At 36.6% G+C, this 25,933-nt stretch overlaps 1 protein-coding gene across 3 annotated transcripts in view; it reads left to right on the forward strand.

The window, feature by feature from the left end:
* Positions 1-25,933, forward strand: part of PIEZO2 (piezo type mechanosensitive ion channel component 2) — a 557,384-nt gene that overhangs the window by 480,420 nt on the left and 51,031 nt on the right. For 2 of the 3 annotated variants that reach the window (XM_069099626.1, XM_069099625.1), the window contains 7 exons: positions 1,412-1,526; positions 2,984-3,043; positions 8,326-8,492; positions 8,935-9,101; positions 19,543-19,710; positions 23,430-23,849; positions 25,627-25,885. In XM_069099626.1, the coding sequence (XP_068955727.1) occupies positions 1,412-1,526; positions 2,984-3,043; positions 8,326-8,492; positions 8,935-9,101; positions 19,543-19,710; positions 23,430-23,849; positions 25,627-25,885 (1,356 nt within the window). The remainder of the gene's footprint in view (positions 1-1,411; positions 1,527-2,983; positions 3,044-8,325; positions 8,493-8,934; positions 9,102-19,542; positions 19,711-23,429; positions 23,850-25,626; positions 25,886-25,933) is intronic. The other variant, XM_069099627.1, reaches the window with a different exon arrangement.

Raw genomic sequence — 25,933 nt, forward strand, 5'->3', positions numbered from 1 at the left:
AACCTATTATCCACATTTTCTTATTTAAACCTTCCCCTTTAAACACCAGTTCACTTGTCTTTAAAAAGAATAGCTTTAGAATAAAATATTTTCTTGCCTCCTAGGCTTTGCACTTGGAATGAAAGCAAATATTACATTCATTTTTTGTCCATAAGATTCACATTTAACCATTGAGAAAAAAGGAAACATTCTTCTTATTAAAACAGTCCTTACATTTACATTCTTGAAGTAGCTAGGGTCCCCTTGAGCACCTGAACCCACAATTCAAAATGTTTGCCTATGCTGTGTCTCATAACAACAATACCTATCATTCACATGATATTTTAAGGTTTGCAAAGCTCTTTGTACATGTTATCTAACTTTATCCTCATAACAAAATTGTTTTATTCATTAGACACCTCAAAAAATAGGAAAAAATCATTTATGGATCTAAACATCCACAAATCAAACTTTTTTTCTCCTATAATCCAGCTTCCCTGAGACCCAGGTGTATCCATGGGTGCATGAGGGTATGCTTGCTTGGCTTGTGAGAGTGGGATATCTGTGGGGACTTGCTTTTCCTTCTGCATGAGTTTGGGGCATCCCTGTATAACTGCTCAAAATCTCTGGTATCTTGGTATCATCGATGTTATGACGTTACAACTAGTTTCAGCTCTTGAACGAAAATTATAAAAGTCAACCAAAAGTATTGACTTATGTTTAGACTGACTTGAAATAGCTTATTAAGCATCCTAGTTCTGAGTTCACACCAGCTTGATGATGGCGGGAAAAAGTGATTATATATGCTTATGTATGTGTACATGTATGTGCATGCGCACACATATGCATAATTATTTATAATACTACTGTTTTACTCTAACAAAGACGTCTGCCAAGCTGTTGGTAAAATTCAACTATTGGCTGCTGATGGGACTCATAACAGGTATATAGAACCAAACTAGATGAAAGCACTGGAGATACTTCATTTATCTTTGGTATATTGTCTTTTGTAGTGGAGAAAGGAGGACAGAAGAGTGATTACTGGTCACACTTGGAGTTTTTTGTCTCATTGTAAAACAGAAGAGGCAGAAATAAGATTATGACAAATGGACACCTTGGTGATGGTCAAGGAGCATGGGAGAAGTGGTGGCATGTTCCCTAATTTCATTGCATGCATTTTTGTGGCTTCTTGTGAAACTTGTTCCTCCTTCAGCTGTTTTCATATTTGGTTTTATGCTAATGAAAATGGCACAGGCACACTCAGCAGACCTGAATGGAGGAACAGGTATTGAAATGTGTTTGGGATTAGAAATATGTGCTCATACCTGCAGATGTGAGTGTGTCCCTGTTGATATTCCAAGGTATGGAACACTTCACCATTTACTTTGACCATATTTAACAACTGAAAAATGAATAATGTTGTTCCCTCTAGTTTGTTTATCAGGCCTGGATTACTGATCCCAAAACAGCTCTCCGACAGAGAAGAAAGGAGAAGAAAAGGTCTGCAAGAGAAGAGCAAAAACGGAGGAGGAAAGGATCTGGAGAGGGTATGTATGATTCTGTATGATGCTTAGAAATTAATAGTCCTGGTTCTGCCTTCATAAAATATGAAGATAATATGAAGAAGACATAAGATTGATAGAAATGAAAGTTGAGTCCCAAACTACAAGAGGAGAAAAAATTTTATGTCAAGCTCTCAGTGCTTATCCTCAGCTTTTGGAATATAACCTCCACATAGAAAGATTAGGATTACATAAATATTGAGAGGAAAAGAGGAAAGAAGGAAGAAAGGAGGGAAGGAGGGAAGGAAGGAAAGAAAGGAATAAGGGAGGGAGGGAAGGAAGGAAAGAAAGGAATAAGGGAGGGAGGGAAGGAAGGAAAGGAAAGAAGGAAGGAGGGAGGGAAACAGAAGAAGAGGAGGCAAGGTAAAGGGAGGGGAGGGGAAGAGAAGAGAGGAAAGGAAAGGAAAGAAGAAAAAATTCATGATGTACATATTATATGCTAGTAATCATGCTAAACACCGTTTAAATATTATCTCATTTGACCCTTATAACAACCCTGTGAGGTAGTTGTTATAAATCCCATTTTACAGTTGAGTAAACAGAGGCAGGCAGAGATCAAATTCCTTGCCCAGGGTCACCCAGCTTGCAAGTATTTGAAGCCAGATTTGCACTCAAATCTTCCTGACTCCAAACTTGGAGCTCTTGCCACTATGCCACCTAGCAAAACCTTAAAGGAACCAATTAGTAGCTGGGCTGAAGTCAAAATAAATTCATCCCATAATCTCTTCAGTTGTTCTACCCAGTATCCTTCCCAGGCACTGGTCATGTTTTCCAATTTCATAATCAGACTTCTTAAAGACTCAGTTCTGCATATCTCCATATTAAATGCTGTGCAAACATTAAGATCAGACAAGACAGGGTTCCTATTCTCTAGAAACTGATGTTCATAAGTACAAAGAGAACATAGATGAGACAGACACTTAATGGAGCAGCAATTCCTAATATATGAGTTGGGGGGCAGATATTTACAAACAAAGAAGTTACATCCTGATGACAAATATTGTGATTAAAATTCTTAGGAATTCTAATAAGATGCAAAGGAAATAAAGTATGTCAAAGAATATCCATGTTTTCAAATACAATCTTTAAATAATTTAATAAAAGAGAAAAAAGGCAGTTATATCAAGACATAAGCAGTATTTCTTCAAAAACCCATTCTTTCATTCAGAAGTATTTGTTGAATACCTTGTACAAGGTACTGCACTAAGGACTGTGTGAAATACAAAAAGAATAAGAAACAATATCTTAAATTTCAAAGTGTGAATGGTTGTTTTTCTGGAGAAGGGGTAAGGAGAATTTGAATCTGAAAGGTTTTTGAGGTTTCTTGGAATTGTTGATTCACCAAATACCCTGGGTTTACTGTTGAAATCTACTTTAATGCAGAATAGAATTCTGTTCAATTTAAAGTCTTAACTCCTCTTTAACTAATATCAATTTGGCAGGTCCTGTGGAATGGGAAGACCGAGAAGATGAACCATTAAAAAAGAAATCTGATGGTCCAGGTAAATCAACAATGACAAAAATAACATTTAAATGCAGGCCATGAGGAATGCTATCTTCTACCATCATTACTGGTCAGGTTACATGATGATATTGTCTAAAACTTTTTATTCACTGTTGCTTCTAGAATAATAACTGACTTATAGTTTTCCTTTGAATGGTCATCATTCCTGTAAATTATTATTGATTCCTAGAAGTAGACCTTAAATTGACCTTTATATTACTTCACCAAAAATATGTTTGATTGTGGCTTAGTTTTCTGAGGTGTATCAGGAAATGTCCAAAGAAAGAAGGTTCTGATGAAGCCACATTATGATGCAAATCCTAAATATATAAACAGCTTGTAAAAGGAACAGAGAAAAAGGAAGAATAGTCCAGTATATGAGTGTGAAACTAGGATTGTTCCCGCTCAAAGAAAAGAACGTCACTATTCATATTAAATAATTATCCATATCTGCTAAATTGTTATTATCTTCCATATTTTCACAGTTGCAAAACCCTCTACATAGTTTTTGGGCAATCCACAAAATTTTTAATTCTTTTTCTTTTAGGCAAGATAAGTACAAAATTTCAAGGGTGACCGACATCTTTTGATTCCAAATGAGACTGTCTGTTAAAAAAAAAAAAGCATTTGTTTTTTGGCACCACTCTGCATTGGCACTATGTGTTATAGTCGGATTGAACTTTTATACAATGACAATGATAAACTTCTTCCAAATTTTTTTCCTTTTTGTTTCCTTTTAGGAATCATAATAGCATTATAATGTGTTACTTTATAAACAAAACTGAATGTGCCCCCAGTCACAAAATGTCTCATAAAATGTAATTTCAACACTTTAACAGATCTGTAATCTCATCAGTGTGGGGACTCCTTCCACCAGAACAGATCTCAACGTCTCCTAATCTAATGTGATTCTTGTCCAGATCTATTCTGGTCCAGGTCTAGCTCAGGCTAGTCCAATGAATAAAGCTCAAGGTTCCAATACCATGACATATTTGTGAATCATAAAAATGAGAGAGAGAGAGACAGAGAGAGAGAGAGAGAGAGAGAGAGAGAGAGAGAGACAGAGAGACAGAGAGAGAGACAGAGAGAGAGAGACAGAGAGAGAGAGAGGGAGAGAGAGAGACAGAGAGAGAGAGACAGAGAGAGAGAGAGAGGGAGAGACAGAGAGAGACAGAGAGAGAGAGACAGAGAGAGAGAGAGAAATGAAAAAAAGAAAGAAAAGGAGGGAAGAAAAGAAGGAAGGAAGGGAGGAAGGAAGGAAGGAAAAAAGGAAGGGAGGGAGGGAGGATGGAATGAAGGAACGAAGGAAGGAAGAGAAAGTATGGATAAAATGCCTAAGGTTAAAAAAGAGTAATTCTAATAGAAGGCTATTCTATTCTGTCTTAGCAACTGGCCAAGCTAAATCAGAAAGATGTTCTCAAGGGCAGTGTGACCTCTAAACCGCCTATATCAGTTCCCCATGGGCTGGTCCTTTTATGTCACAGGTGTCAAAGAAGGCATTGATTTCCAGATTCTTTCCTTTCTTCCCTCCTCACCACCCCCATTGGGAAGACAAGCAATTCAATATAGTTTTTACATGTGTAGTTATGCAAAACATTCCCATAGTAGTTATATTGTGAAGGACTAACTATATTTCCCTCCTCCTACCTGCACCCCACTTATTCTATTTTCTCCTTTGACCCTATCCCTTTTCAAAAGTGTGTGCTTCTAACTACCCTCTCCCCCAATCTGTCCTCCCTTCTATCATTCCCCCTTTTATCCCCTTCCCCCCTACTTTCCTGTAGGGCAATATACCCAATTGAGTGAGTATGTTATTCCCTCCTTAAGCAAAATTCAATGAGAGTAAGGTTGACCCATTCCCTTTCACCTTCCTACTCTTCCCCTCCATTGTAACAGTTTCCTCTTGCTTCTTTTATATGAGATAATTTGTTCTATTCTATCTCTCCCTTTTTCCTTCTGCATTATATTCCTCTCTCACCTCTTAATTTTATTTTTTAGATATCACCCCTTCCTATTAAACTGATCCTGTGCCTTCTGTCTATGTATACATGTACACATATATAAACACACTCATATATGTGTTTATATACACATACACCCTCCTATACATACATATATATGTATAATATATACACATATATTCCCTTCAACTATCCTCATACTGAGAAAAGTCTCATGAGTTACAATTATAATTTTTCCATGTAAGAATGTAAATAGTTCAAATTCAATAAGTTCCTTATTATTTCTTTTTCCTGTTTACCTTCTCATGCTTCTCTTTCTTCTTAAATTTGAAAATCAAATTATCTGTTCAGCTCTGGTTTTTTCATCAAGAATTCTTGAAAGTCCTCTATTTCATTGAATGACCATATTTCCCCCTGAAACATTATACTCAGTTTTGCTGGGTAGGTGCTTCTTTGTTTTAATCCTAGCGCCTTTGACCTCCAGAATATCATATTCTAAGCCCTTCAATCCCTTAATGTGGAAGCTGCTAAATCTTGTGTTATCCTGATTGTGTTTCCACAATACTCAAATTGTTTCTTCTTGACAGCTTGTAATATTTTTTCTTGACCGGGGAACTCTGGAATTTGGCTATCATATTCCTAGGAGTTTTCTTTTGGGAATCTTTTTCAAAGAGGTGATCAGTGGATTCTTTCAATTTCTGTTTTGCCTTCTGGTTCTAGAATATCAGTGCAATTTTCCTTGAGAATTTCTTGAAGGATGATTTCTAGGCTCTTTTTCTGATCATGGATTTCAGGTAGTCCAATAATTTTTTTAAATTATCTCTCCTAGATCTATTTTCCAGGTCAGTGGTTTTTCCAGTGAGATATTTCACATTGCCTTCTATTCTTTCATTTGTTTGGATCTGTTTTATAGTATCTTGATTTCTCATGAAGTCATTACCTTCCATTTGCTCCAATCTAATTTTGAAGGAGTTATTCTCTTCAGTGAATTTTTGAAATGCCTTTTCCATCTGGGCAAATCTACTTTTTAAGGCATTCTCTTCATTGGCTTTTTGGGTCTCTTTTGCATTTGAATTAGTCTCTTTTTAAGGTATTATTTTCTCCAGTATTTTTTTGATCTCCTTTAGCTGGCTGTTGACTCACTTTTCGTGATTTTCTTGCATCATTCTCATTTCTCCTCCCATGTTTTCCTCTACTTTCCTTACTTGATTTTCAGAATCCTCCTCCATGGCCTATAATCAATTCATATTTTTCTTGGAAGCTTTTGATGCAGGAGTTTTGACTTCTGGTTCCATGTTTTGATCCTTTTGTCTCCAAAAAATATCCTATGGTCTGATTGTGCTTCCTCTGCTTATTTATCTTGCCAGCCAAGTACTTAACTTTTGAGCTCTTTTCCACAGTAGAACTCTGCTTCCAGAGTGGAGCAAGCTGTGTCCCAAATTCCTGTGGTTTTCACAGCTGCCAGAGCTATGAGGAGGGCATCCTTTCTACAGCCCCCACAAGCTCTGGCTCACCAGCCACACACCCAGGACCACCACCCAAGACTGTGACCCAGATCCAAGCAGGTCAAAGCAAGAGAGATTACTCTCTGAATGGTCACTGAGTCTCCTTGTGATCTGCAGGCCAGGAGCTCCAGAGTTAGCCATGTGGCAGGTGTCTCTACCACCTCTTGCCCTGGGGGCATGGGCCAGACTAAGCTTTTCTCCACCCAGTTCCAACAGAGCTCCATACTGACCTTTTCCTTTCTCTTTGGTGTTTATAGGTTGAAAAGTCTGGAAAACACCACAGCTGCTGGTGATTCACTCTCCTGAAATCTGCTCTGGCTGGTCTGTGCTGCTGATCTGGGTCTGTGCAGCTCACATGGGGCTGTGCTTGGCTCCCAGCCTGGTGCAATAGACCCTTTCTGTTGACCTGCCAGGCTACCTTCAGCGGGAGATTTGTTTCTCTCTCTCACTTTGTGGGTTCTGTAGTTCTAAAATTTGTTTAGAGTCTTTTTTACAGTTTTGAGGTGGTTGGATCCGGAGCTCATGCACGTTCCTGCTTTTAATCTGCCATCTTGGCTCCCAAGAGTCTCGTGCCTAGCATTTGTATAGTGCCTACCATGTGCCAGGCACGGTGCTAAGCACTTTACAAACATTATCTCCTTTTGTCCTCACAACCACCCTGTGAGGTAGGTGCTGTTATTGTCCTCATTTTACAGATGAGGAACCTGAGACAACTAAAGATGTTCAGGATCACAAAACTAATAAACGTCTGAGGCTACATTTGAACTCAGGTCTTGTTGACTCCAGGCCATAGTCTCTCACTACACCTCCACCTGTACCTAAATGAGATACAGTGTCAGTACTCTCTTGTGCTTGTGTTCTCACTGATGTGGATGCTCCATTTGCTGTTACAGGCTGCCCTTGCTTCCTCATGCTGTGTGACTGATTTCTAAGAAAATCCTAAGAGAAGATCTCACATTCCATAGGTTCTAGTAGAGTTTACTAGGTTGGACCTATCTTTTTTGTCTTTTCTAATGGAACTCATAAAATCCTTGGAGCTTTCATAGCGAACTTTATTATTGCCCAGTCATTTTTCAGTCATGACCCCATTTGTGATTTTCTTGGCAAAGATCCTGGAGTGTTTTTCCATTTCCTTCTCCAGCTCATTTTACAGATGATAAAACTGTGGCAAACAGGGTTAAATGACATGCCCAGGATCATATAGCTAGTAAGTGTCTAAAGGTCAGATTTGAATTCAGGTCCTCCTGACTCCAGGAGCAACATTCTATCCACTATGCCATCTAGCTGCACATTCATAAAGAGCTAGAAGATACCTAAGAGATCATTTAGTCCAATCCCTTCATTTTATACATAAGGAAACTCAGACCCCCAGAATAGAGAAGTTACTTTTCCCTAGATTACATAGCTAGTGAGTAGCAGATCAAGCACTCCAAGTAACTCCTTCATACTTTCCACTTTCTAGAAAAATTTAACTACTCTCCATCCCCCATTCTTGTCATGACCTTTCCCATCTCTTTGTCTTTGTCCATACCATACTGCAGTCCTGGACTGGTCTCCTTTCCTTTCCCTCTAATGTTCCAATATAAAATTTCCTTCTTTCAGGAACTAACTCAAGTATTAATCTCTCCTCTGTAGTTCCCATATTCTCCTTTGTATCAAGGTTATTTCTGTATATGCTCCACGCCAACCCTCTAATTAGTTTGAAAGCTTCTTGACAGCAAGCTCTGCGTATCTCCAATACTGAATACAAAATAATTAATAGATACATTATAGATGTTTATTAAAGAACTTAAAACTGTATTTCATCCTCCCAGATAACATCATCAAAAGGATATTCAATATTTTAAAGTTTACCTGGGTCCTGTTTTTGGCATCAGTGGATAGTTTTACAACCTGGCTTAATTCAATTTCACGAGAACACATTGATATATCTACAGTGCTAAGAATTGAGCGATGCATGCTGACCAGAGAAATTAAAAAGGTAACACTATTGATACCTTTTTCTTCTCCTCTTTTCACTCACAAAACTTGAAGACTAAGTCGAATTTCTAAAGAAAGATGATATGCTATTCTTTTGTCAAGAAAGATCAATGCCATCATACTTCCTTTAAGCACCCAAGGAGCCATCTCACACTCAGAAATAGAATTGAAAAAGAGTCATAAGAGTTGTGGCTGGAACATAGAACTGTCCCAACTTCAAGGTGGGGTTTGGTAGATTTTCCCATGATTTCATGAATTGTGCCTGTAATGTATCATAGCAAATGTGATATATTTCCATAGAGGAGAAAATACTTCAAGCTGAGGATGGGAAAAGGGTGGGTGTATATAATATATATAGAAGCTACACAACTAAATTCTGAGAAGCAACCAGACTAGCAACTGGAGAAATCTTTCATTTTCTGCTGGTTTCTGCTTTTCTTTAGGGCAATGTTCCAACTCGGGAGAGCATCCATATGTACTATCAGAACCACATTATGAATCTTTCTAGAGAATCTGGACTGGACACAATTGATGAAAACCCTGGTGCTGTTTCAGGCTTGAAAACAGCCCGACGGATGGATAGCTTAGATTCCCATGACAGTATTTCCAGGTATTTCATTTTTTAAACAATAATTTTTCTCAATTTATAAAGGCTAGAAATCTATACCAGAGCATTTTATGTAAAACTAATTGCATGAAGGGAGGGTTAATTGCAAATTTATGGGTGACTTCTTACTATTCTATCCTTGTACCAATGATAAAAGTTGTTCATTCCTCTTCACCAAGTATCTTAGTCAAATAACTAGAAATATCTGTAAGAATTTGATGTAAATTATATTTTTGTTTTGTATTATTCTATTGATCTTTTTTCTATATCATTGTCTCTTCTCAGTGATTCACCCCCAAGTAGTACTCTTTCTTGCAGAAAATACATAGTCAAGAAAACAAATCAACACAATTGGCCTTGTCTGAAGACATATGCCAACATCCACATCTATAGACTTCTACCCCTACCAAGAGGCAGGAGGCATGTTTTGTCACCATTAGTCCTCTGAGGTCACACTTAAACACTGCATTGTTCAGAGTCCTTGAAAGCTTTCAGTGTTAGTTTCCTTTACATTACTGACATCTATATTCATTTCCTAGAAGTAAATTAGAGGCATGAAGCTAAGAATTCCTGCTTATGGCAAGACCTGCCATTTGAACAATGACTGAATTCCCATGCCATTCATTTGAAATCAATACAATATTTTTTTATGTGATCATCCTGCAGCTTCCTTTCTTCTGAGAAGCATTACAATGATTCCTAATAATATATTAGAAGTAAGACTTTTGGATCCTATCTATGTATGTTTAAATGCAAGTCTGAAGAATTATCCAGATAATTGAGTCCCCTCTCCCCCCAAAAAAGGTTGCTTTTGAAAAACAAGGCTATTTGTTTCTTCCTGATTATTTGATGTAGCTGTCTTTGTCTTCCCCCTCTATCATTTAATATGTTATCTGTACACAAATTTCCCATTTTCATGTGCAAAAGTTTTCTCAGCTAAGAATATAGAAAAGGTCTTTAGAAGATTTTTTTCATTGTATTTATATACATTCAAGCACACATATACATGTCTACAGATGTCCTCTTCCTGGAACACTTACTTTCTGAGGATCTTATGAAAAGAAACAGTTAAAATATAATAAAAAACAGAAGCATGTGCATATTTTTATGTGCACATGTATGTATATAGATAAGTACACAAGTATATCCTATGTATGTATAGATATATATGCATATATACATGTTTGTATGCAAAATAATTCATTCTGTATATATGTGTGTATATGTATAGATACATATATATACATATACGCACACAAATACAGAGATAGAGTCTATATCTAAAATCCTTTCCTGAAAGTAAGTTAGGAGTTTAGAATAACAAAAATAACATACAATATGGCTATAAAATTATCCGACCTAATTTGGAACATACATACCAGAATATGAGTGTTGTCCCTTTCAAAGTAACAACTTTGGGAAAGTTTACATTTATTTCAATGATACTGCCACTGATTAAGTTACTTTTGAAACTCTTTTCTAATTGTCTTCAGAGGTGGGTCTAATTATTCAGTAGTTAGTCCCCATTATTCAGTCAAAAATAGTTTAATCACCTGTATTGCAATTGACTGTCTCTGGAAATCAAATCCACTAAGGAAAAAATGGTCATTATTGTAGATATTTGAAATAAAGTTCTACAACGCTCTAAAAGGAACTCCAAAAAAGATCTAAAAATGTTTTGAGTGAGAGCATAATCATTGTAATAAGCATAACTTCTACATGTGACTACTTTGAAGTTTATAACTTTCAGTGGAATGTGTAAACTCTGGTGTGGCACTTTTGTTACAAAACCAGTAACATAACTTTGGAGTCAGGTAATCTACCTGAAGTAATAAATACACTATTGGCATTGCAAGAGATTGTCCTAAGTACCTCATTTACTTCCTAGACTTACTTGGGCAACAGAGAGAATTGAGCCCATTTCCTTAAAACCAAACCCCAAAGCAATCATTTTGATGTGAAATTGTGTTTTGAACAGCCTAAAACAAGAAATGCTTAGTGTAGTGATTGCTAGGAAAATCAAATGAGAAGCTATACATAAAGCACTTAACAAACTTTAAAGTGCTATATAATTGCTTTAATTACATCATTATTATTGTTATTTTATTGTCATTTCTACATTGCTAATTGAAACTTGTATGGTTATATCTATTCTATTTAAATAATAATTTAATCTATTCTGCTATAATAATAATTTAATAATGTTGTTGTTGTTTTTGTCTGGTGCTGATATATGGTTTAAAAATCCCTTTGCAGTCAATAGAATAGAATGATGATTTAGCAGGGTTTATTGTGTTGTTTTCCCTGTGTCCCCAAATTTGGAAATAAGGTGTAACTACTTTGAAAAAAAATTCACAGTTCATCTCATTTTTCTTCTGCTCTTTAAAAAATGTAGGACAAAAATCTTTAACAGTGACTTATCAATGTAGTTATATATTTACTAAAGTTATGAGTTGGGATGTTTTATGCTACCACATTAAAATATTTTCTGATAGAAAGTAATAACAAAAAGTAAAAATTTCCTAATAAAACAGTCTCTTTTCATCTCCCTTTATTTCAACACAAATACACTGTCCATAAAGCATTTTTAGAAATCATTTTTATAATTAAAATATGAAAAAGGCTGGCTAGGAGGGTGAAAATGGAACAGTATATATTAGTTACACATATGTGTAGATAGATGATAGACAGACAGGCAGACAAATAGATAGACATAGATGTAGATATAAATATAAAACTAGTAAGCATGTTAGTATTTTGTGTTTCAGCACATCATACCATCAACTTTATTTTATGATCTTTTTGCAGCTTTTCTTGACAGGCTTAGAGAAAGAAAAAAAATCTTTTTAAAAATGTCATAATCACCCTAGCTGGATTCTACAGTTTTTACTCATTAGGACCATCTCCCTAAATCAGGATACCAATGTTTGGTTTGGCAATTTTTTTAATTGCATACAATCTCCTTTGTATTTCAGATGTTCTTTGTTGATGATTGCCTTTTAATTACAGGGGGTTGTCCTTGAGAAAGAGAGGGTTTGTGGGAAAATGATATGGCTTGTGGGTTAACAACCCGGGATATTGTCACTAAATGCATCTTGGAATAAGTGATAATTAGAAGATATAAGAAGCACTACTACCTGTATACTACCTCACCACAAATTTCAGGAGGAAGCAGGCATGGAAAGATGTGCTGACCTTCCAGGCATGCCAGGAAGATGACTATGACTGAAGATAGCATTGTCATTCTTCCAACACTTCAAATTCAAAAAGCCACTCTCATCTGTTGACTAGCTAACAACAAATTTATTTTCAAATTGATCCCTTTTTGGTTTGAGGGGGAGTGGAGCCAAGATGGCAGAGCAGAAGTGCAAATTTGGCATGGGCTCCTGCTCGAATCACTTCTAATACATATAAAAAATGACTCTAAACAAATATTAGAGCTACATAACCCACAAAGTGACAGAGAGAAACAAATCTCCCACTGAAGGAAGCCTGGAAGGCTGGTAGAAAGGGTCTATCACACCAAGCTGGGAGCCAAGCACAGGCTCATGGGAGCCATGTGGTTTTAGCTCCAGGGTGGTCCTGACCAGCGGTGGCCTGAGCAAACTTCAGGAGAGTGGATCATCAGTAGCTGTGGTGGTTTCCAGATTTCTGAACCCATAAACTCCAAGAAAAAGTAAAAGGTCAGTGTGGAACTCTGTTGGAAGCGGTGTGGGGGAGGGGAGAGGACTGAAGAGCATAGTCCAACCCCTGGCCCCGGGGCAAGAAACAACCAGAAGTGCTATGGCTGTGTAGACGCCACCACCACATGGCTGCTTCTAGAGCTCCTGGCCTGCAGATTATAGGGGAACAGAGCAACCATTCAGAAGGAAATAGCTCTTGCTTTAACCTGCTTAGATCTGGATCTTAGATCTTAGGTCTTGGGTGGGGGTCCTGGGGTGTGTGGCCAGTGAGCCAGAGCTTGTGGTGGCTGTAGAGAGGGTGCCCTCCTAATAGTTCTGGCAGCTGTGAAAACCCCAGTGATTTGGGCCATAGCTCTCTCCATTCTGGAAGCAGAGCTCTACCATGGCAAAGTGCTCAAAAGTCAAATAATTGGCTGGCAATATGAGTAACCCAAGGGACCACGAAAAGACCATAGAATCTTTTTTGGGGGACAAAAAGGATCAAGGAATGGAGTGGGAGAAGACAGCAGAGTAAGAACTCCTGCATCAAAAGCCTCCAAGAAAAATATGAATTGGTTACAAGCCATGGAGAAGCTCAAGAAGGATTTTGAAAATCAAGTAAGAGAAGTGGAATAAAAATTTTGGAAGAGAAATGAGAATGATGCAAGAAAATCATGAAAAGTGAGACAACAGACTGCTAAAGAAGACCCAAAAATACAATGAAGAAAATAACACCTTAAAAAAATACACTAACTCAAATGGCAAAAGAAGCCCAAAAAAGCCAATGAAGAGAAGAATGCCTTAAAAAGCTGAATTTGCCAGATGGAAAAAGAATTTTAAAAACTCACTGAAGAGAATAACTCTTTCAAAATTAGATTGGAGCAATTGGAAGCTAAGATACTATAAAATTCAAGATACTATAAAACAGATCCAAACAAATGAAAAAATAGAAGGTAATGTGAAATATATCATTGGAAAAACCACTGACCTGGAAAATAGATGCAGAGGAGATAATTTAAAAATTATTGGACTACCTGAAAGCCCTGAAAAAAAAAGCCTAGACACCATCTTTCAAGAAATTTTCAAGCAAAATTGCCCTGTTATCCCAGAACCAAGGGGCAAAATAGAAATTGAAAGAATCCACTGATCTCCCCTTTAAAAGATTCCAAAAAGAAAACTCCTAGGAATATGATAGCCAAATTCCAGAGTTCCCAGGTCAAGGAGAAAATACTGCAAGCAGTCAGGAAGAAACAATTTGAGTATTATGGAAACACAATCAGTATAACACAAGACCTAGCAGCTTCTACCTTAAGGGATCAAAGGACTTGGAATATGATATTCTGGATTTCAAAAGAGTTAGGACTAAAACCAAGAATAACCTACCCAGCAAAATAGAGTATAATGCTACTGGGGAAAATATGGTCATTCAATAAATAGAGGATTTTCAAGCATTCTTGATTTTAAAAAAAAACAGAGCTGAACAGAAAATTTGACTTTCAAATATGAGAAGCGTGAGAAGGTAAACAGGAAAAAGAAATCATAAGTTACTTATTAAAGTTGAACTATTTACATTCCTACATGGAAAAACGATAATTGTAACTGATAAAACTTTTCGCAGTATGAGGATAGTTGAGGGGAATATATATGTATATGTATATATATATATACATACGTATATGTATAGGAGGGTGTATGTATATATAAATATGTATGTGAGTGTGGGCATATGTATGTTCATGTATACATAGAGGGCACAGGATGAGTTGAATATGAAGGGATGATATCTAAAAAATAAAATTAAGAGGTGAGAGAGGAATTTATTGGGAGAAGGAGAAAGGGAGAGACAGATTAGGGTATATTATCTCATATAAAAGAGGCAAGAGAAAACTGTTACAGTGGAGGGGAAGAGCAGGAAGGTGAAAGGGAATGGGACAAACTGATTCTTATTGAATTTGACTTACGGAGGGAATAGCATATGCACTCAATTGGCTATCTTACCCCACAGGAAAATAGCAGGGCAGGGGATAAGAGGGAGGATGATAGAAGAGAGGGCAGATTGGGGGAGAGGGTATTTAGAAGCAAAAATTTTTGAAAAAGGATAGGGTCAAAGGAGAAAATAGAATAAGCGGGGAGCAGAATAGGAGGGAGGGAAATATAGTTAGTCTTTCACAACATAACTACTATGGAAATGATTTGGGTAACTACACATGTACAACCTATATTGAATTGCTTATCTTCCAAGTGGGGGTGGGTGAGAAGGGAAGAAAGGAAAAAATCTGGAACTCAAAGTTTTAAAAACAAATTTTTGAAAATTTGTTTCTTACATGCAACTGGGAAATAAGATATACAGGTACTAGGGTATAGAATCCCATCTTGCCCTACTAGAAAGTTAGGGGAATGATGGGGGAGGATATAAGAGAGAATAGATTGGGGGAAGGGGTATTTAGTAGGCTTGCTATTTCAGGGTGGGGGCTAGGGGAAAGCCTAGGGGAAAGGTGGGAAGAAAATATTGTATCTCAAAATCTTGTGGAAATGAATGTTGAAAACTAAAAATTAATTAATTAAAAACAAAACAAATTGATCCTTCTCCCCCATGTATCAAGATGTTTTTTCCCTTCCATATATGTGCTTGTAATGAACTTGTTTGTTAGCTAGTGCTTACAGATTTACTTTTAATTTATCATGTGTTTTTGATGGAGATATATTTGTATAAATGTCATTTATATTTTAAGTAGTGTTTTCTTTTTTCTGCAGACCTGCCCTATAGCCTTGTGTATCAAGGCAATATTCTATAAAAACATATATTAGGCAAGAGAATGAGTAGACAGGATAGCACAAAATAAAACATCTAAAAATTATGATGATGACAATGATGATGGATTATGCTTTTATAACATTCTATAAAGATCTTTCCTCACAGCAATCCTGTGAGGTAAGTAGTATATGCATTCTCATTTTTACAGATAAAGAAATTAAAACTCAGAGAATTAAAGTGAATAGCCCAGGGTAATAAAATTAGGAAGCAACATCAACCCAGCTCTACTAATTGCATATCCAACACTTTTTCTAATTTGCTGCTGATGGAATAAAGATCAAAAAGAAATTCTGCCTAAAACAGAGGTTCTTAATGTAATTGCTTTTAACTTTTTTTTATTTTAGTAACTGTATTTCAGTATAATTGGTTTCCTTTGGTATCTAATGTACTTTATTTTATATACTTAAAACATTATTCTACAAAGGGGTCCTCAGACTTCAGAAAACTGCTCTCAGGGAAGCAACATGGTATAGTAGAAAGAGTAGAGCCTGTGTTCCAATCTTTGGCACTTACCAGCTGTGTGGTTGTGGGACAGTTCTGAATTCTCTGAATATTTCTCATCTGTAAAATGTGTATAATAATATCTACATTACTTACCTTTCAAGAATATTCCAGGATAAAATGAAATAATGTACCATAAAGAACCTTGAAAACTTTAAAATTCTATATAAATGTCAAAATTATTTTTGTTGTTAGAGACTGGCTAATAGTAAGCTTTTTCTTATCTAATATATAAGAAATCAAGAATTTAGCTTAAACATTTGAAATAAAGCAAACACTTAAGTTATTTAGTTGGTTTTTTTTATTCTGATCTAGTAGCTAAACAAATTTCTAGATATGTCAAATGTTGCAGATTAGGGGATAATATTTTAAATCAATGATTACTCTTTTAGTAAAGAATTTCAAAATGAAAACAAAGAAAAGAGTTCTATAAAATATACAGTAAGTGTGCTGGAGTTCAGTAAGTTTGAAAAAAGAAAAGAATTTAATAAGTTCTCTTATTACCTACTTGATGTAACTTTCTGATCTTTTCATGACTTTTGAAACCAATTAAAATTCAGTATAAGCAATGACCTGTTGTGGAGGTCATGCCAGGAGAGATTGTACATGCAGACATATTGGCTAGTGGCTTCATCAACACAGGAACTCCACTGTTCATAGTAGAGGCATGTTCCTATTAGTTTGCTTCCAAGAGAACCTCAGAGTCTGAAACACAATAATTTCCCTAGAAGATACTTATCTTGGGACAATTGAGAATTCTTTGTGGAAAACTATCTTGGATTATCATTAACAAAGATAGCACTAAGGTCCCATATGTAAATCCAGTTTGACCATGGTGTATTCATAAAGATTTTTATTCTGGATTTCCCAAAGTTCCATCTCATTTCTCATTTTTTGTCACTAATACTTCTCCTCCCTACCCCCACTTGAATAGTATCTATGAGTTTTATTATTGGGGTATGTGATATTTGAGAAAAGTTAAAAAGTTCAGTAATTTGTTTGGACATAAGTGACTTCATTCTAAACTAAGGATGTGAGCTCACATTTGTATAACACTTTATCTTTTACAAACTACATAATAACCATATAAGGTAATAAATGCCAATATTATCCCCATATTAGAAATAAGAAGAGTGAGGGTCAAATAAATTAAGTGATTTACCCAAATTCACACATATGGTAAGTAGCAGAGCTCAATTCTGAACCCACATCTCCTAACTTTTTAATACAGCCCTATATACTCAACTGGGAAGTTCAGTGACTCAGTGGACAGAGTGGTAGGCCTGAAGTCAGGAAGACTCATCTTCGTGAGTTCAAATCTAGCCTCTGACACTTACAAGCTGTGTAACCCTGGACAAGTCAGTTAAGCATGTTTGCTTCTGTTCTTTGTCTATAAAATGGATTGGAGAAGGAAATTGCAAACAACTCCACTATCTTTGCCAAGAAAACCCCAGATGGGGTTACAGAGAGTTGGACGCTACACTATATCAACTTAGAAACTTTGGAGTACACAATTAATTTCATTGGAAAAAAATAAACCAAAATCAAAAGAAGTAAAAGTATTTCTTGGTAATGATTTTATAGCCACTTTTGCAGGATTTTACTTTATTACATCAATAGCATTCATGGGGAAAATGACATTCTTTTCTTCAACTTGAAATATTAGAGACACTTGTTAGGTCACTTTCTGGAACATTGATTCTCCAAGCTATTCATAGGCTTGCTGAGCACGAGCCCTTTCAGTATTCTCAATGTAAAACTAAACTTAATTTCACAAAGAATTTGAATTTTGGGTTGGAGCTAACAATTTATATTCAGTGAAGCTTATAGTTATCCCATATTGCTCCCTTTCTTATCCCATGCTAAAGCCACAATGACCCTAGTTTATGTGTTGAAAGGTGTCTTTATTTACATGAGTTTGATAATTCTTTCAATTATTTCACGATATGACGGAGTTCTACTTTTTATGGCAAACTTTTAGGCTGATTTTTTCCTCCATCATTATTTCTGAGTTGGGAACTAAGCCTGAGTTCAGTTCTCACCCATATTCCAGATTTGTAAGATGCATGATGATGGCCCAAGTGGAATTATGCTATGTATAGTACAATATAGTTTGAGTAATTTGGGAAATTATTTCTATGAATGAAGCATAACTGTTCATGTGAGCACTCAGGATGCTTCTAATAATAGATCTCAGTTTAAAACTCTTTTGAGTTACAAATGCTACTGTACCTGTTATACAGTAGGACCATGGTGAATATTACACAAGGATTACAAATATTAAGGCCATCACCATTCAGAAACCCCTCTTTGCAACAATGCTAGGCCTTTATTTACAAGTTAAAAATCTTGTCAGTTGAGTCCTTTAACATTCTAGAAACTAGATGAAAATGAGGTGTAAGCAGCCTAGGAGCTTGTGAAATAAAATCACCATGTTTGTTATATTCCTTGCTTCCCCGTTCCTTTCTTTTAACACGTCTTCATTGAAATAATGTCTTTCTCATAACTCGTATTTGCTTCCTGTCAATTCAGTAGCAACCCCTTCCTGGATTTGAACTGCCCTCCCTATCATTTTTCCATTCATGAAAGGAGATAAGGGTTTTAACAAATTGATTCTTCTGGTAATGATATGTATTATAAACCTCTGGAAAGGATGCAACAAGTAATCAGAGGGAAAAATAAATGAGCAAAAGGCAAAGATTTTTTTTAAAATGGTTCCTGGTGCTGCTGCATTTCTATCTCTCGAGAATACTTTTTGAATTGTACTGTTTTCTGATTTACAGACTTTATCAGGGTAGCATCTGTGACAACACAGTATATCACATCAAACTGACAATAGTTTGAAAATCCATTTTGTTGCTGATCATCTGTAAATATTTCTCTTGATAAAGAATACCTGTTAGAAGCCACAAATTTTAAAATGCCACCAGATTCTAATATATAAATTCTCAAATGAGTAAGCATGTAATATTGCTTAAGTAACTGAATGTTACAGCATTTTCAATGGCTTAGTTAGAGACAAACTTGTTTAGCTTTAAAAAAAAATCTGTCTAAAGTAAAACTTATGCAATTTCTAATATATGTGTATGACTTAAATCATTTCATTTTCTTGTTCCAGAAACATAGCTTGTCCCAGGAATAATGAATTCATTCATTTACTAATTCAACAACATTCTCTAATTCATTTCCCAAGTGTAATGAATTTATTCAACTCATCCATTTACTAATTTAACTTATTTAGTGCAATGTTTAAAAAATAATAATAAAAGTAGCCCAGGAACCATTTACTTCCTGTCGCTCCAAACAGGTCCTTATCTTCTCTCAGAACCTTTGTTGTTATTGTCATCATTGTGGTGGTGGTGATGTGTTTTGCTGCATGGCAAGTACATTCATTAATTGATCCATGTGTACATTCATTTATCGTTGGTGTTTAACACTGTGTCTTTGTAACTGTTTGCGCTGCTAGCTGCTACACTGAAGCAACCTTGCTGTTCTCAAGGCAGTCCACCCTTGATGATTTAGATGGACGAGAAACTATTCCTAAAACAAGTGAGCGGGCCCGACCTAGGCTTCGTAAAATGTACAGCATGGATATGTCCTCTTCATCAGCTGACAGTGGCAGTTTAGCATCAAGGTGCTTAACTTGTGCATGCTTCCTTCAGTCATTTTACAACCCTCCTCCTCCTCACCTTCCCTTATTTAGGTCTTTGCTCTCATGTGTGGTTGTTGTTTTGTTTTGTTTTAAATTGCACATTTAACAAAAACATAGGCAACATCTTTTCTGGGGCTAACAGTAGTTCTCAAGATTTGTGAAAAGAATCATTTCTTTGATTTTGTCTGGAATGAATTTCTTTCAAATCCGTATTTTAAAGATTGTCATTTATTTGTGACTAATTCAACTTTTCCTTCCTCTTAAGAAAGGTTAACTATGAAAGAAGAATCATTGATTTAGAGGCTTGTTTAGGCTACAGTAGGAAGGGAGAAAGCATCAGGAAAAGGGATAAACATTTTTGTGATTTGCTCATTCAAAGTTAGATAGTCATTAAGATATATTCTGGAAAGTTGCCATATTTGGTCAAGTTTTAATGGGCCAGGAATAAACCTGTCTATATTCATATGCTTTAGTAATATAAAAGTCAAAATGTGTTTTATCCTTGTTTTAAAAATAGAATGTTGTAACCTGAGAATAGATTAGTTGACTTCAGTTTCGCATGTGCTTGAAGCAGAGTACTTGGTGCAAACTAATTTGGTGATCCAGTTTTGCAGTTTTCTCCCCTAATCATGCTATAAAGTAATTTAAATTTGCTGTCTTTTTCATGCAAGTTAAAGAAATTGATTCCCTTCCAAAATTCAGTCGAAACTAGAAGTATGAGATGGAATCTAAATACCTAAATTTTAAAATGACCCAAAACAAAAAGAAAAATGGCTTTATTAAGCATGGTATTGTCAGGTCCTTGATTTGGGGTTTTTCTTTTTTTCCTCACAAATGAGTTTTATAGTATAGGAATCATTCCATAACATGTTGGCACTTGCCAGGTATTTGATAATCAAACTTCAGCCTATACAGAGTAAAGATCAATCCATCATCTACATTGCCATTCTGACATGGGATCTTTAGGTATTCCTTGCCTCCTCATAACACAAATCCACATTAGGAATGTAGTTGCTTACAACAAGGCCACCAAAAGTTTGATCAGGTCCTGGACTAACTCCTGTGATCTGAACTTCCCTTGAAGAATGGATCCATTTCTAATCCCCCTTAGGAATTCTAGTGTAGCTTGAGGTAAGTCTATTAGAGATTCCAATTGGCATGTCCTCCTAGATACATTGGGGCATCTGGGTGGTACAGTGGATATAGCCCTAGGCTTGGGGCTTGGAAGACTCATCTTCATGAGTTCAAATCCAGCCTCAGATACTTTTGATACCTTTGTGACCCTGGATAAGTCATTCAACCCTGTTTGCCTCGGTTCCTCATCTGTAAAATGAGCTGGAGAAGAAAATGACAAACCACTCTAGTATCTCTCAAAAGAAAACCCTAAATGGGGTCATGGAGAGTTGGATGGACACAACTGAAAAATGACTACAACAAAAACCTAGAGACTTCTCATATGTCAGAGACCAGGACCAGAACCCAGGAGGATATTGAAATCCTGAGTGGATCTCCTGGTCTCACCCAAGTCTTTATCATTTTTCAATTTAAGAGATAGGCCAGGGTGACCTTGGAAGGTCCTATGATAGGCCCAGGCTATAAGTATACAAGTTAGACTACCAGATGCATTTTCACTTTAGCATTCATCAAAACTCAAATTCCCAGGACATTTTCTCTCCCTTCTTTGAAAGAATAGAGGAAGAAGAGGGACACTAAAAAAGTATACCATTTATTTCTATATAATAACTTATATGTGTTTTAGTATATGAATATTAATATATTCATTACTAGCCTGCCTTGGGCCTGGAAGGAAAGCTCAAGAAAAAGACAAAAGAAAATAATAATAGCTATCATTTATGTAGTACTTCCAGGTTTGTAAAACACTTTCCAAATATCTGACTCTATCATCACAATGACTCTGGGAGGCAGGTACTTTTATTATCTCCATTTTACAGAGGAAGAAATTGAGGCAGACAGAGGTTGAGTGACTTGTCTAGGGTCACATAGGTAGTAAGTGTCTGAGGCCAGATTGAATTCAGGTCTTCCTGAGTCCAGACCCAGCACTCTATCCACTCTCTGTGTCTCCAGCTCCTTTGGCAGAATATGAAAACATGAACAAAAAGAAATCTGAAGTCGAGATGGGAACTAGAAGAGGAGAGAAGTAGAAAAGAGAAACAGAAAAGGAATCCTGGAGCAAACATCTGAAATAGGGTGAATAAGACAAGGAAATAAGGAAGGAAATGAATGGTACAGGTCAGGAATAGAGAACCTGCAGCCTTGAGGCCACATGTGGACTTCAAATTCCTGTTTGCAGCCTTTTGACTGAGTCTAAGTTATATAGAACAAATCCTTTTATTAAGGGGATTTGTTCTGTGAAGTTTGGATTTAATCAAAGAGCTACACTTGACAACCTAGAGGGCCACATGTGGCCTCAAGGCCATAGGTTTCCCACCCATGGTATAGGTGTTAATAAAGGAAAGGGTAGAGAAGAGAGTCAACCTGAACAGCAAATGGAAAGTCATAAGGAAATGCAGTTTTACGAAGTGCAGAAACCAAATTGGAGAATCAGTACCATGTTTTAGGAAAGAAATTAGCAAGGTAGAGTGTGTATGGGAAAGAACAACCAATATGATGTGGGAACAAAATCAGGTTATACAAGAGAAAACAGTGAATACAGGCTAGCTAGCTTCAAGTACTTAAAAGACCTTCATGGAGAAAAGAGATTGGGATTATTGCATGTGAACCCTAAGGACAAGACAAGGAGAAATGGGTGGAAATGACAGAAAAGCCAGGCCAAAATTCAACTCGAAAAGTCTTCCCACTACATAGAACTGTCCGAAAATAGAATGGGCTTTCTTAGGTGATAAAGCATTTCCTATCACTAGAGATCTTCAAACAATTGACTGCTTGGGAGAGATTCTGTTGAAATGGAAATTCACAACCCTGAAGTCCTTTTCCCACTCTGGTAATTCTGTAAGTCTATGGACTGACAGAAGTATAAAAATAGACATCAAATCCAGGTAAAGATATGTATTATATATGTATATTACATATATATATATTATATCAAATCTATTATGTCATAAATGTAACATAATGTTATATAAAATATATGAAGTGATAGATATTAAGTCACACACACACACAAAACTGAGAACTAGAATAAAGAAGTCGAGGAATTTTGGAGTAGTCTAAAGGTAAGAAAAGTGCATTCCCCATCATTTATTTTAGTCTTGATTATAGTACGCCTTCATTTTAATTTCTATATTGATCAATATAGGATCATTATACAAGACACATGTCAGTATTATTCAGTCAAAATCTTCTAATTAGGACTGGCAAGGTCTCTGCTTTCTGTAAGCTGTGTATTTTTAAATAAATAAGTGGGTCAATATTATGCCTTGATCCGGAAGTCAAAAATTCTGTGTATTGTAGGATACTTCACATGCTTCATTAACAAAATGATGCTCATTTTGCATGAACTACATTTGCTCACTAACTCTTACATTTGGGAGACAGTACTGCTGTGTGCATTTTCTACCATACAGGGCTTACCAGGATATTGAAGGATTAAAGGTAATAGGGTAATGCATATTGCCATTTTTAACGGGTGTTTTAGCATCTTTTCTTCAAATCAGTAGCACTTTATGAGCAATCATCATGTTAATCCGAAGTGTTTTTTGCACCTCTCTTCTTCCTAACAGTGAGCCTACCCAGTGTACCCTGCTATATTCTCGCCAGGGGACAACTGAAACTATTGAAGAAGTAGAAGCGGAGCAAGAAGAAGAAGTAGTGGGCCCCCTGCCTGAGCTAAAAGATGAAGAAGATGCTGAGTATGATGAGGACTCGGTGGAGGTGGACCTCACCTCAGACGCTGAGTTGCCACAGTATTCCACTATGGATACCGTGGGTACAATGGACACCGTGGATGGTGATGTAGAGGCCCCGCCTTCCTACAGCAAAGCAGTGAGCTTTGAACGCCTCTCCTTCGGCTCCCATGATGACTCTGATGACAAGAACCATATGGTAGTGAGTCCAGATGACAGCCGGACAGATAAGTCGGAGCTAAGCATCCCACTCCCTTTGACACACGAGCTAACAGCCAGTGAGCTTCTTTTAAACAAGTAAGAACTCAGAAAATATGTAAAACACCATTTTTGAGACTTTCCAACAAGTTCGCTCTCTAACTTGGCTTCCCTTCCTCACCACCACCACAGGGGAAATCCTAACAACTAGATATAGAAACACTTTCTCAAGGCCTGCTTCTCTGAATAGAGAACAGGAAATGTCAGCGCTAGGATTTTGCCTTCCAGAGTATTTTTACTTGAAAAGTATCCAGTTTGTCCTGGCCATGCATGCAACAGTTATTCAAGAAATATGCAGTAATAAAAGTAATTAATTTCTGTCTTAGTCCCACTTTATTTTGAGCAAGTTACCTCATAGGACTTAAAAAACTTTGTTAGAAGACCATTGTAATATGACATGATCTTGGACTAGTACTCAAAAGGTGATTTTTGGATTGAGCCTGAAATGGTTTCTATTCAAGGCCTGATATCCAAAAGAAAAGTGAACAAATCAGTCTATCTTCTGTCATTTGGACAAAACACCTAGATGATCAACTGAGTTTCAGGGGGACTTTGAGGGGGGAGGCTTGGAGGGGAGTTTTTTTTGTTTTGTTTACTTTTTATCTGAATGCATTCTATTATATAGAGACAACCTTAGAATTCCACTCGCTCCAATGAGAGGCTTTGGAAGTCTGTGCCTAAAAATATTGCAAGCATTGTTATAAGATAAAGGATAAAATTCTCCTCAGAATTTTTGTTGTATCATCTTGAAGAAAAGTATTTTGGGAAAACTTGATGTTTATGCTGATATCAGATAATTTTTCTTAGCCATGTTGAATGTGAGATAGGTAGAAAAAATATGACTCTTAAAGTTCCTGAATTTTTCCTACTGCAGCCTTAGAAATTATTCTGATTCATTCTAATTCTAATTATTCTAAATCATGTTCTCACAACTATAGGGATAGATAGGCTCTACTCCCCCCCCCCGAATATAAGATTTCATTTCTTTAATAATTTTATTTCATTTATTTCCTAATGAGGAAACTCCTTCTACCAATGTGAGTCAGAAACTGTTCTGCAGTTTGTGCCTTAGGGCAATAATTGACTTGTCAGACAGTATATGTCAGAGACAAGCCTCGAGGGGTGAGGAACCTGCAGCCTTGAGGCCGCATATGTGACCCTTTAAATAATTGTGAAGTTTGGAAGGACCATACTTGAGGATCTAGAGGGTCACATGCAGCCTTGAGGACACAGGTTCCCCACCCCTGCCTAGTCTTCTTGACTCTTAAGATTTCCTCTTAGTCCAATAAGACACTGACAAATGCATCCTTTCAGCTGGATCTCAATCAACAAACATTTAATCAGTGCCTGTTATCACCCACACACTGGATTAGGGAGACCAATAAAAAAGTAATGCAATCCTTTTCCTTCAAGAAATTTATATTCTATGGCGGTTGGGGGGATACAAACAAGTAAGGAGACAATAGGAGCAAAGCAAATTAGAAGTAATAGGGCGGAACATAACCAAAAACATAGGGAATGAGGAAAGCACGTTGAGGAAGGTGGTAGATGAGCTGACCTTGGGAAGAAAGGAAGAGAGGGAAAGAAAACAAGAAAAACAGGAATTAGTTCAGAATAAACAAACAGGATGAAATTGAATCTTTTGTGAATTCATTATCTTAACCTTTCTCCTTTAACAGATTTGTTGAAATATTGAATTCCAAGAGGATTTATTACTAACTGCCTAGCACAAATTGGAAACATCTGAGAGAACATAAACATTTTAAAATAAAAATTAAATTTTTCCTTACAATTCTGGGGGCTATTTCTTTTACAGGATGTTTCATGATGAGGAACTAGAAGAGTCAGAAAAATTTTATGTTGACCAGCCTCGATTCTTGCTCCTGTTTTATGCTCTCTACAACACTCTAGTGGCCCGCTCAGAAATGGTGTGTTATTTTGTGATTATCCTCAATCACATGATCTCTGCTTCCATGATTACCCTTGTGCTTCCTATCCTTATCTTCCTCTGGGCCATGCTCTCGGTTCCTAGGCCCAGTAGGCGTTTCTGGATGACAGCTATTGTCTATACAGAGGTATGTAAAATCGGAATGTGATACCCATATATTACTTACAACTCAGTT

This window comes from Petaurus breviceps, unplaced genomic scaffold (genome assembly GCF_028583685.1).
Source record: "Petaurus breviceps papuanus isolate PSGF00001 unplaced genomic scaffold, PetGlider_PUasm1.0 38, whole genome shotgun sequence".
NCBI classification, from domain to species: Eukaryota; Metazoa; Chordata; class Mammalia; order Diprotodontia; family Petauridae; genus Petaurus; species Petaurus breviceps.